At 41.0% G+C, this 12,075-nt stretch overlaps 1 protein-coding gene across 2 annotated transcripts in view; it reads left to right on the top strand.

The window, feature by feature from the left end:
- adamts17 (ADAM metallopeptidase with thrombospondin type 1 motif 17) overlaps nucleotides 1–12,075 on the top strand; it is a 197,663-nt gene that overhangs the window by 105,740 nt on the left and 79,848 nt on the right. For both annotated transcript variants that reach the window (XM_062963439.1, XM_062963438.1), the window contains exons 11-14: nucleotides 7,547–7,648; nucleotides 9,637–9,782; nucleotides 10,321–10,484; nucleotides 11,721–11,848. In XM_062963439.1, coding sequence (XP_062819509.1) covers nucleotides 7,547–7,648; nucleotides 9,637–9,782; nucleotides 10,321–10,484; nucleotides 11,721–11,848 — 540 coding nt within the window. The remainder of the gene's footprint in view (nucleotides 1–7,546; nucleotides 7,649–9,636; nucleotides 9,783–10,320; nucleotides 10,485–11,720; nucleotides 11,849–12,075) is intronic.

The raw sequence follows: 12,075 nt of genomic DNA, 5'->3' as shown, positions 1-12,075 counted from the left end.
TTTTTTGATCAGGGACCACTTTGACCAAGGACCACTCTCCAACATTAGAACCAAAAGGTTTACGAATCAGTTTTTGGTCAACTTTAGATTCGGTTTGATTATCTGTGGTGCTGATTCAGAAAATTGCATTGGCTAGACCAGGGGTCCCCAAACTAAGGCCCGGGGGCCACATGTGGCCCTCCAAGGTCATTTACCTGGCCCCCACCCTCAGTTTTATAATAAAATAATTGTATAATAATATAATGTAATACAATATAACACTAATAATAATACCATATAATAGTATTAATTATATATTATATATTACTAATAATATTACAGTATAATGGTATAGTTCAATATAGTAATATATAATGCTAATAGTGTGCTATGCTAATAATATAATATATTGTATGTACATATAATTTGTAAGCCACTCTGAGTCCCCTTTGGGGTGAGAAGGGTGTGATACAAATGTAGTAAATAAATATAGTAAATAATAAATAAATTTTAGACTTAGGCTTGCCCAAAGTCTGAAATGACTTGAAGGCACACAACAACAACAATCCTAATTAATTTGACTATCTCATTGGTCAGAAGCAGGCCCACACTTCCCATTGAAATCCTGATAAATGTATGTTGGTTAAAATTGTTTTTATTTTTAAATATTGTATTACTCTTTCATTGTTCTTGTTGTTGTTGTTTTTGCACTACAAATAAGACATGGGCAGTGTGCATCGGAATTTGTTTGTATTTTTTTAAATGATAATTTGGCCCTTCAACAGTCTGAAGGATTGTAGACTGGCCCTCTGCTTAAAAAGTTTGGGGACCCCTGGACTAGACCACATCAGCTTTAGTGTCTGATGCATAACATATGCCATCCAGTAGTCACCATCTGCTCACCCACAGAAAGCCATATGTAATAATCTAGGACTGATGTGGTCTATGCAATGCAATTTTATGAATTAGCACCCCAAATAACCTCAGGAAGATGCCTAAAAATGAGGGCACTAAGGTGCCCCCGCTTCCAGGTACCACATGGAACAGCTCTGTTCAAAGGTAGGGAGGAGGAGGAGAAGCAGCAGTCAGGAGGCTTGTTGTCACGCCTTTCGTGGGTAGTCAGCCTCTCCCCTCCTGACGTCCCCATTGCCTCGGCACTATAAGAGGGTTTCACGAGATCAGTCGCTCTTGTTGCAAAGGTGTAGTAACGGTGAGGCCATGGACCATATTTTAGTCCTTGGGGACCACTGGTGATCCACGAACCTCTTCCTTCTCCTCCACTACTACTTCTACTTCTTCTTTAGTTTTGTATTGGTTTTAACTATATTTGATTTTAACTCAAAATGTCTCATATTGAATGATAAGCAGTAATAAGAGAAATGAGTAAAATTGAATAGTGGGAATGCCCTATTGTCTTGGAAAGAGAATTCTGGGATATCAGATGTTTCTACTTGTGAAGACTAAACAAGAAATTAATCATGTCACCCCATCACGCAGGTGGTAATACCAACACTGAGGTGTGTAAGGCCAACTTTTTAAACTTCGGTGAAGTTGGGGAAATAGTCTCAGATGGATTTGTGCCCCATGCCATGCCAAGGCAATTGTTCGCAAGGAAAATAGCATTCTTGTAGATCGCATATGTACCTCGTTGCTTGCCTCTGTTCTGCATCCAGTGTAAACTCAAATGGATGATTGGGCCAGAATGTTTTATATCTACTTAGACTTTTTTAAAAAGAGAAGAAATTACTGCTTTTCTCTTTGTGTGTGTGCTCATATTCCAATGTAATTGCAAAAAGGTGAGCCCTTGATCTCTACTCCAGCCATTTCCCCCAATATTTATAGCATCTCATTAAACAGTTTGATACAATGCACTTTGACTATTTTCAAGCACATTGTGCTGGTATGTGAAGACTTTGAATGCCCACTAGATGCTCTCAACTAAGTCTACATTTGGAGCTAAAGTTCCATCAGAATCTGGAATTCCTTGGCAACTTGACAGGACTTTATCAGTAATCGTGTAATATGTGTTTAAACATTTTTCACTTCACTCCATTGGTTCCTGCAAGTGAGTCTCAGGTATACTCTAAAGCCAGACTCTCTCAGGTCATATAAGGCAACCTAAAGAATAGAAATCTCTTAAAGAATCCTCTATTGTTGTCCCAAATCTCTCAGCATCAATAGAGTCTAGACCAGGGGTCCCCAAACTTTTTAAGCAGAGGGCCGGTCCACAATCCTTCAGACTGTTGAGGGGCTGAATTATCATTTGAAAAAAAAATACAAACAAATTCCTATGCATACTGCACATGTCTTATTTGTAGGTCAACAACAACAACAACAACGAAAGAACAAAACAATATTTAAAAATGAAAACAATTTTAACCAACATAAACCTATTAGGATTTCAATGGAAAGTGTGGGCCTGCTACTGGCCAATGAGATAGTCAAGTTAATTAGGATTGTTGTTGTTGTGTGCCTTCAAGTCATGTCAGACTTTGGCCGAGCCTAAGTCTAAAATTATTTATTTATTTACTGCATTTATTTACTACATTTATATCCCACCCTTCTCACCCCAAGGGGACTCAGAGCAGCTGTATGTACATACCATATATTATATTATTAGCATAACACAATATTAGCATTATATATTGCTATATTGAACTATACCACTATACTATTATATAATATGTAATATATAACATATAATTAATATTATCATATGGTATTACTATTATATTGTATAACATAAGATTATTATCAATATTATATGTATATACAATATATTATATTATTAAAACTGAGGGCGGGGGCCAGGTAAATGACCTTGGAGGGCCGCAACCGGCCCCCGGGCCTTAGTTTGGGGACCCTGGTCTAGACTATTATTATTACTAGCTTTGGTACATGACGATGATCGGGTTCAGTATTTTGTAAGGATACACATTAAAAGTAATCATTGCTGGGTTTTGGATTTTATTATTGTACCCATTAGAAAATGCATAAGGATGTGGCTGAACTACAACTCCCATCATTCCAAGTCAGTCCCCTACAAACCCCACAACTACTTACATTTGGTCATGATGGTTCTGTATGCCAAGTTGATTATTTATTTACTATATTTTTACCCCACTCTTCTCACCCCAAAGGGGACTCAGAGCAGCTTCCAAGTTGGCAGTATATGCCAAAGTTTGGTCCAAATCCATTGTCGGTAGCATTCACAGTACTTTCTGTATGCAGCATAAACTACAACTCCCATCGTCCTCATGTGTTGGGAGCCATCTTGGAAAATACATACAAATATACATACATACATACATACATATTTTAAAATTTATTTATTTATTATTTTACACTAACTTAGGTGCCAGAGTTAGATCTTTGGTAATGATAAATATTAGAAATCGTTCCTGTTTGTTTTAGTGTTTTATGAATAGTCTCTCAGAAAAGGTATAATGATGTGGGTGAACTACAACTCCCATCATTTGGGTCAATTTCCCCCCCCCCCCCCCAAGCCGCACCAGTATTCAAAGTTGGCCATATTGGGTATGTGTGCCAAGATCCAGATCCATCATCGATTGGGTTCAGAATGCTCTCTGGATGTGGGTGAACTATAACTCCCAAAATCCAGGGTTCTTTCCCTCCAAACCCCTCCAGTATGTTCTGCTGGTCCTAGAGAATATGTGTGAAAAGTTTGGTCCAGATCCGTTGTTGGCGGGAGTTACAGGGCTCTCCGAAAGTAAGAGCCACCTTGGAAAAATACAAATGTCCAGTCTTTGTAGGACTCAAAGTTGGTGCTCTCTGTCGGGGCCCAGAGAGTTTCTGTCCCTGTGTTTAGTTGTTTCAAAACTATTCTATAACATACACACACAGAGGAAAGACTTTTAATGCTGATATTCTTAGCTTACCATATTATTCCTTTTGGTTTGATTCCGTCCTGCTTTGTTTAAGCCTCTGTGCCAGAAGTCCTTTTAATGGCCAGCCAAACGGAAACTCGTACAAGTTTTCAGAGGCATTCCAGTAAGTATAAAATGGGTTGTAGCACAAAGAAACTCTATTTTAATTCTATCTTTTATTTTAAAAAACACACACTTTTTTAAAAAAATTAAGTGGCAATGGGAAAGTCTTTTAATATACAGAAGCCGTGAAACCCAACACTTAAATGTCATATAAAACAAGCAAAGCCAAAACAGCCCTGCCATTAAACTTATGAAAAATAATAAAATAAAAGGCTAGCAATTAACCACAGTATGAACCTAAAAAAGAAGAAAGGGAATTCAGAAAGGAAGAGATCAGGGATTGCTGTGGGCCAGATTTACACAGGGCTAGATGACCCCTTTATTGAAAACCTTTCACTAGAGAATAGTATGAAAACATCTCCAGTCAATAAGCTAAGAATGAAGGAAAAGTTCAAGATTAGGAAAGGAATACAGCAGGGCTTTATACTCTCACCCTCCCTATTCAACTTGTATGTAGAATACATCATGCGATGTGCGGGGCTTGCTGAATCCAAGGCTGGAGTTAAAATTGCTGGAAGAAACATTAACAACCTATATGCAGATGATACCACTCTGATGGCTGGAAACGAGGAGGAGCTGAGGAACCTTCTAATGTGAAAGAGGAAAGTGCAAAAGCTGGGTTGCAGTTAAACATCAAGAAAACCAAAATTATGGCAACCAGACTGATTGATAACTGGCAAATAGAGGGAGAAAATGTGGAGGCAGTGACAGACTTTGCATTTCTAGGCACAAAGATCACTGCAGATGCAGACCGTAGCCAGGAAATCAGAAGACGTTTCTTTCTTGGGAGGAGAGCAATGGCCAACCTCAACAAAACAGTGAAGAGTAAAGCCATCACACTGGCAACAAAGGTCTGCATAGTGAAAACAATGGTAGTAATCTATGGATGTGAGAGCTGGACCATAAGGAAGACTGAGCTTTTGAACTTTGGTGCTGGAGGAAAATCCTGAGAGTGCCTTGGACTGCAAGAAGATCCAACCAGTCCATCCTCCAGGAAATAATGCCCGACTGCTCACTGGAGGGAAGGATATGAGAGGCAAAGTTGAAGTATTTTGGCCACGTCATGAGAAGACAGGAAAGCTTGGAGAAGATCATGATGCTGGGGAAAATGGAAGGAAAAAGGAAGAAGGGTCGGCCAAGGACAAGATGGATGGTATCCTTGAAGTGACTGGCTTGACCTTGAAGGTACTGGGGTGGCCACAGCCAACAGGGAGCTCTGGCGTGGGCTGGTCCATGAGGTCACGAAGAATCGGAAGTGACTGAATTAATAAACAACAACAAAACGAGCAAAAAGAGACTTGACACTTGAAAAATGATGAAGGATGTGGTTCCCATATCAACTTACACAGGTGACTGCAAGTCTCTGCTTGGGTTCCTTGATGAGAAACGGAGAGAGTTGTACCAGTAAAAGGTTTAGTGCTCGTTGCTGACCTAGCAACCCGAAAGACAGTTGCATCTATCAAGTAGGAAATAAGGTACCACTTATTAAAAAAAAAGTGGGGAGGCAAGTTTAACTAATTTACGATCTGGAATGAGGAAGTGCCGTCAGAGTGGATGATGAAGCAGCTGCTCCCCCCTGTGGCCAGAATCGAACATCCCCTCAGAAGGTTAAATTGCCTCTGCGTCTGTCTGTCTCGGTCTCTGTCTGATGTATTTATGGGCATTGAATGTTTGCCCTATGTGTGTATAATGTGATCTGCCCTGAGTCCCCTTCGGGGTGAGAAGGGCGGAATATAAATACTGTAAATAAAAATAAATTAATTTAGTGTTACTTTAAGACTCCAGAAGTCCCGGATTTGAATTCTTGCTCAATCAACAAACCTCAGGACACACTCAGCTTAGAGGAAAGCAATCAGAAGTTTCATTTGAATCCTGCCAAGAAAATCCAATTATAGCATAGGACATATTGATATACTAGTTTGAGTGTTGGATAAGTTTGCAAGAGACCAAGGTTTGAATCCATACTTTGCCATGGAAGCCCAAGCCAGTCTCATCCTCAGAGGAAGATGTGTGTATTCGTTATTGTATTTAGGCACTGAATGTTTGCCTTTTTGTGATTGGAATCCGCCCTGAGTCCCTTTGGGGAGATAGGTAAAGGCTTCCCCTGACGTTAGGTCCAGTCGTGACCGACTCTGGGGGTTGGTGCTCATCTCCATTTCTAAGCCGAAGAGCGGCGTTGTCCATAGACATCTCCAGGTTATGTGGCCGGCATGACTGCATGGAGCGCCATTACCTTCCTGCCGGAGTGGTACCTATTGATCTACTCGAATTTGCATGTTTTCGAATTGCTAGATTGGCAGGAGCTGGAGCTAACACTCACTCACACCACTCCCAGGATTTGAACCTGGGACCTTTTGGTCCGCAAATTCAGCAACTCAGCGCTTTAACACACTGTGCCACCAGGGGCCCCTGGGGAGATAGAGCAGAATACAAATAAAGTTTTATTATTTATTATTACAATGGCAAGCCACCTCTGAACAACCCTTGCCTTGAAAACCCCATAAATCAGAATTAACTTGAAGGCATACAAGGGCAGCCATATGTTGGAGTTGACCAGAAAGCAAATGGTGACAACAATTCCCTATATCAGTGGTTCCCAACCTGGGGTCCCCAAATGGTTTTGGCCTTCAACTCCAAGAAATCCTAACAGCTGGTAAACTGGCTGGGATTTCTGGGAGTTGTAGGCCAAAAACATCTGGGAACCCCAAGTTGAGAACCACTGTCCTATACTATCAAGAGTTAGCACCAATCTATATATATAAAAGGGTAATGAAATTTCGGCCTAGGACAAAACAACAAAACTACACATCCCAGAAACACTAAACTTGGCAGCACAACCCCTCATCCATGCCTCTACGTTCATACAACAAAAAGAAAAGAACTATAAAGTCCTAATTAAAGGGAGAGGAATAATTGCTTTCATCCAATTGCTGCCAGTTAGAAGGCTAAGCTCCGCCCACTTGGTCTCCTAGCAACCCACTCACCCCAGGGCACAGGCAGAGTTAGGTCTCACTTTGGCCTCTTCCACACTATCTATAAAATACAGATCTGATTTCCCATACTACTATACTTCGCCACAGCAACGCGTGGCCAGGCACAGCTAGTATTCTGTATATATTTCCAGTCTAGTTCTTCGGTGTTGATTTCACCTCTGAAAGGATAATGATATAGAGAAGCAGCCATGCAGGAAAAGGGTTGTTGTATGTATTCCGGGCTGTATGGCCATGTTCCAGAAGTATTCTCTCCTGACGTTTCGCCCACATCTATGGCAGGCATCCTCAGAGGTTGGCCTCACAGCCTCTGAGGATGCCTGCCATAGATGTGGGCAAAACGTCAGGAGAGAATACTTCTGGAACATGGCCATACAGCCTGGAATACATACAACAACCCTGTGATCCCTGCCATGAAAGCCTTCGACAACACATGCAGGAAAAGCATCATCAAAGTACTCTTGACAGATGACAGGTTCACTTGGAAGAAACTTGACAAAACTTTGCCCCATGTCTCCTGACCTCTGTGAAGAAAATAAAGGCAGCCCTTTCCCATTCTGTTGGCAGCATTTGATGTGTGCTGGTCTCTGGTGCCTTGTGGAAGGAGACGCTTCATGCAAAACCAAACTGGATCCACCTTTGGATGGTACAGAATGTGGGGCAGACAAGGTAAGGCCAAACAGTGAGCAGTCACTCCATGTTTCCCAAGCAATTCCCCTGCAATTGCTCTTCGGGCCCATTCCTTGCTTGGGCATCTATTACACACTTTATACATCTAGCAAAAATGCAAGTCGTTTGTGCTTCTTGAAATTATATTGATAAAGTGCTGGATGCATTTCCAGTGTTGAAATGTTGGACATTTGCAGAAGAAGTTTTTGAATGGCATTTGGCTGGTTAGTCCCAACAAAACAAATTATTCAGTCATTGAATCGAGACCATTGGGTATCAAATTGATATTGGCCAGTCACTGGATACTGTTACTGTTAGCAGAGAGGCACACAATCGTTTCAACGAAGATACTGTATATACTCGAGTATAAGCCTAGTTTTTCAGCCCTCTTTTTAAGACCGAAAAAGCCCCCCTTGGCTTATACTCGGGTGAGGGTCCTGGTTGGCTTATATTTGGGTCAGCTTATACTCGAGAATATATTATACATTTATTATTTTTCTCTATTATTATTGGTATTGCTACATTTATTATTTTTCTCTATTATTGTTGCTACTATTACATTTATTTTACTCTATTTTTATTATTATTAATAAATTTATTATTTCACTGATCTTATTATTATTATTGCCTTTATTATTTTACTCTATTATTACATGTATTATTTTCCTGTATTATTATTATTATTATTTTATTATGTCACAGCAAACAAAATAGACATGCTGGATTTCGTATCACAAAATCACAAGTCGAACACTTCCCAAGTGTCTAGGACTGTGCGATGTATTTCGGATGATGCGTGCAGATCCCAGCAGGGTGGCCTTTTGCAGTTGGCAGATTGTGATTTTGTCAATGTCTATTGTTTCCAAATGCCGGCTGAGATCTTTTGGCACGGCACCCAGTATGCCCATCACCACCGGGACCACCTGCACTGGTTTCTGCCAGAGTCTTTGAAGTTCAATCTTGAGGTCCTGATAGCGGCTGAGTTTTTCCTGTTGTTTTTCGTCAATGCGACTGTCACCTGGGATGGCGACATCAATTATCCAAACCTTTTCCTTTTCCACAACTGTGATGTCTGGTGTGTTATGTTCCAGAACTTTGTCAGTCTGGATTCGGAAGTCCCACAGTATCTTTTCGTGTTCATTTTCCACAACCTTTGCAGGTTTGTGATCCCACCAGTTCTTTACTGCTGGGAGGTGGTACTTGAGGCATAAGTTCCAATGAATCATTTGGGCCACATAGTTGTGCCTCTGTTTGTAGTCTGTCTGTGCAATTTTCTTACAGCAGCTGAGGTTTATGATCAATAGTTTCGTCAGTTTCCTTGCAGAGTCTGTATTTTGGGTCATCAGCTTATTATTATTATTATTATTATTATTATTATTATTATTATTATTATATGTATTATTTTACTCTATTATTATTAAAAGGATACATAAGCACGTTTACATTGAAGAAGATGAGAATAATTAATTGATCAGAGTTGGACAGTCTTATCTTAAATTTGGGCTTGATGTAAATATTCAAAAATATTTAACCTACTGATGCCTCAATTAATGTAATTTTATTGGTATCTATTTTTATTTCTGAAATTTACCACCCTCAGCTTATACTGGAGTCAATGTTTTCCCAGGTTTTTTTGTGGTGAAATTAGGTGTCTCGGCATATATTCGGGTCAGCTTATACTCGAGTATATACGGTAATTAGAAATGCAAAATATCTATCTGAACCACCAAAGTATGGCATCCTTAAAGATTTAGATACATTCTGTCCAAATCTTAATGTTTTCTGTAGGCTTCGGCTCAAACATCCCATTTCGTCGAAGGATGGAGATTTAGCCACATTTTTGCAAATTCTTTATCTCCATTCTAGTTTGTCGCTAACTTCTAATTTCACTCAGAGTACATCCTTGCAGCTGCGTCGCGTTGCTTTCATCTGCTCCAAATCCTGCAGTATCAATGTCATTGTCAATACTGTTGTTGTGATGCTTCCAGTGGTGCCGAACTGGGGAGTGTGTGAGCAAGACCCCCATCCCTGAGCACGTGGATGGAGACTGGAACATGTGGAGCCAGTGGAGCATGTGCAGCAGGACATGTGGGACCGGTGCCAGGTTCAGGCAGCGCAAATGTGACAACCCACCGTAAGTTGACCTATTCTCATCAGAACTTCTAACCCAGGGGTCCTTAAACTTTTTGTTGTTGTGGGCTTTCAGATTGTTTCAGACTTAGGATGATCCTAAGTGTAAAGTTTAGAGCCGGGGCCAGATAAAGGACCTTGGAGGGCAGCATCGGCCCACGGGCCTTACTTTGGGGATCCCTGTTCTAACCAAAGAATCTGGTCTCTCTGGATCTGCTAAGTAAAACCAATCCAAAATAGTTTATTGTACGGGCCCAAGGCCATGACAAAAAGCAACGCATGCACACAATAGTACCCTCGGAGCAATAGACTCCAAATCAACCACGTGTGAATGTTGTGCTGAATAGACTGCAAACGGCAACGATTCTTATTGATCTGAAATTGTTCTCGTCAGGGTTTCCCCATTTATTTCTTAATACTCTTTCCATTTACATAACTGTTGTTTCTGGTTCTTACTTACTAACATTGTACCTTCATTGTGCTGTTGTTATTGAAGAAGGCAACCTGTAAATAACACCTGCCCTGTTTTCCTTCGCCAACAGTCCTGGGCCTGGGGGCAAAAATTGCCGCGGAGCCAGCGTGGAGCACACCGTTTGTGAAAATGTGCCCTGTCCCAAAGGTGCGCCCACATTCCGGGATCAACAGTGCCAGTCTCATGACCGATATACCAAGAAGAAAAGTCTTTGGACTGCTGTCATCATGGATGGTAAATGTCTATCAACTCTATAGACTCTTATATCACTTCCCTCACCACTTGCCTCACCACTTGCCTCGGTAGCACAGTGGGTTAAACCCGAGTGTTTTGCTGCTTGTGAGATAGACAACTCCACTTCGGTTGTGTGTGCTGCTTTGAGTGCCTTTCGAAAGATATAAGGTCATGGGTTCTAGGCCAGCCCATGTCGGGGTGAGCACCCGACAATTAAAATAAAAAATAGCCCAAGCTCGTTGCTGACCTAAGCAACCCGAAAGATAGTTGCATCTATCAAGTAGGAAATTTAGATACCACTTATATGTGGGGAGGCTAATTTACGACGCCATAAAAATCATCCAGCCGCTGTTGGAATGAGGAAGTTGCTGTCGCAGTGGATGATGAAGCAGCTGCTCCCCCTGTGGCCGGAATCAAGCATCCCCTCTGGAAGCTGGAGAAGGTTTAAATTGCCTCTGTGTCTGTCTCTGTTCTATGTTTATATGGCATTGAATGTTTGCCTTATATGTGTACAATAATAATAATAATAATAATAATAATAATAATAATAATAATAATAATAATAATAAGCTGATGACCCCAAATGCAGATTGTGCAAGGAAACCAACGAAACCATTGATCATCTCCTCAGCTGCTGTAAGAAAATTGCACAGACAGACTACAAACAGAGACACAACTACATGGCCCAAATGATTCATTGGAACTTATGCCTCAAGTACCACCTTCCAGCAGCAAAGAACTGGTGGGATCACAAACCTGCAAAAGTATTGGAAAATGAACATGCAAAGATACTGTGGGACTTCCGAATCCAGACTGACAAAGTTCTGGAAAACAACACACCAGATATCACAGTTGTGGAAAAGAAAAAGGTTTGGATCATTGATGTTGCCATCCCAGGTAACAGTCACATTGATGAAAAACAACAGGAAAAACTCAGCCGCTATCAGGACCTCAAGATTGAACTTCAAAGATCTCAGCCGGCATTTGGAAACAATAGACATTGACAAAATTACGATCTGTCAACTGCAAAAGGCCATCTTGCTGGGATCTGCGTGCATCATCCGAAAATACATCACACAGTCCTAGACACTTGGGAAGTGTTCGACTTGTGATTTTGTGAAACGAAATCCAGCATATCTATCTTGTTTGCTGTGTCATACAACGTCGTTGTGTCAATAATAATAATAATAATAATAATAATAATAATAATAATAATGTGCTTCTCCTTCCCTCCAGAGAAGCCCTGTGAACTGTATTGCTCCCCATTTGGGAAGGAGTCTCCTGTGCTGGTATCGGACCGAGTTGTGGATGGGACGCCATGCGGGCCATATGAGATGGATCTCTGCGTTCATGGCAAGTGCCAGGTGGAGTAACTTCTTTATTACCTCCTACAATCCATCATGTCGTACTTCTTAGCCAGTAAACTACTTTTTGATTGGGAGCCAAAATAACGGTCCCTCGGGCTGTGAAAATGATGATTGAATCCCAGGGACCTGATTTCAGAGGGAAAGGAACAGGTCAAACCACTTCTGCGTGTTCGTTGCTTAAGCCTATGAAACTCATGGAGTCACCATAAGTCAACAGCAGGCAC

Source organism: Anolis carolinensis, unplaced genomic scaffold (genome assembly GCF_035594765.1).
Source record: "Anolis carolinensis isolate JA03-04 unplaced genomic scaffold, rAnoCar3.1.pri scaffold_11, whole genome shotgun sequence".
Taxonomy (NCBI): domain Eukaryota; kingdom Metazoa; phylum Chordata; class Lepidosauria; order Squamata; family Dactyloidae; genus Anolis; species Anolis carolinensis.
The sequence above is the reverse complement of the archived record's forward strand: the minus strand, read 5'-3'. Positions and strand labels throughout refer to the sequence as shown.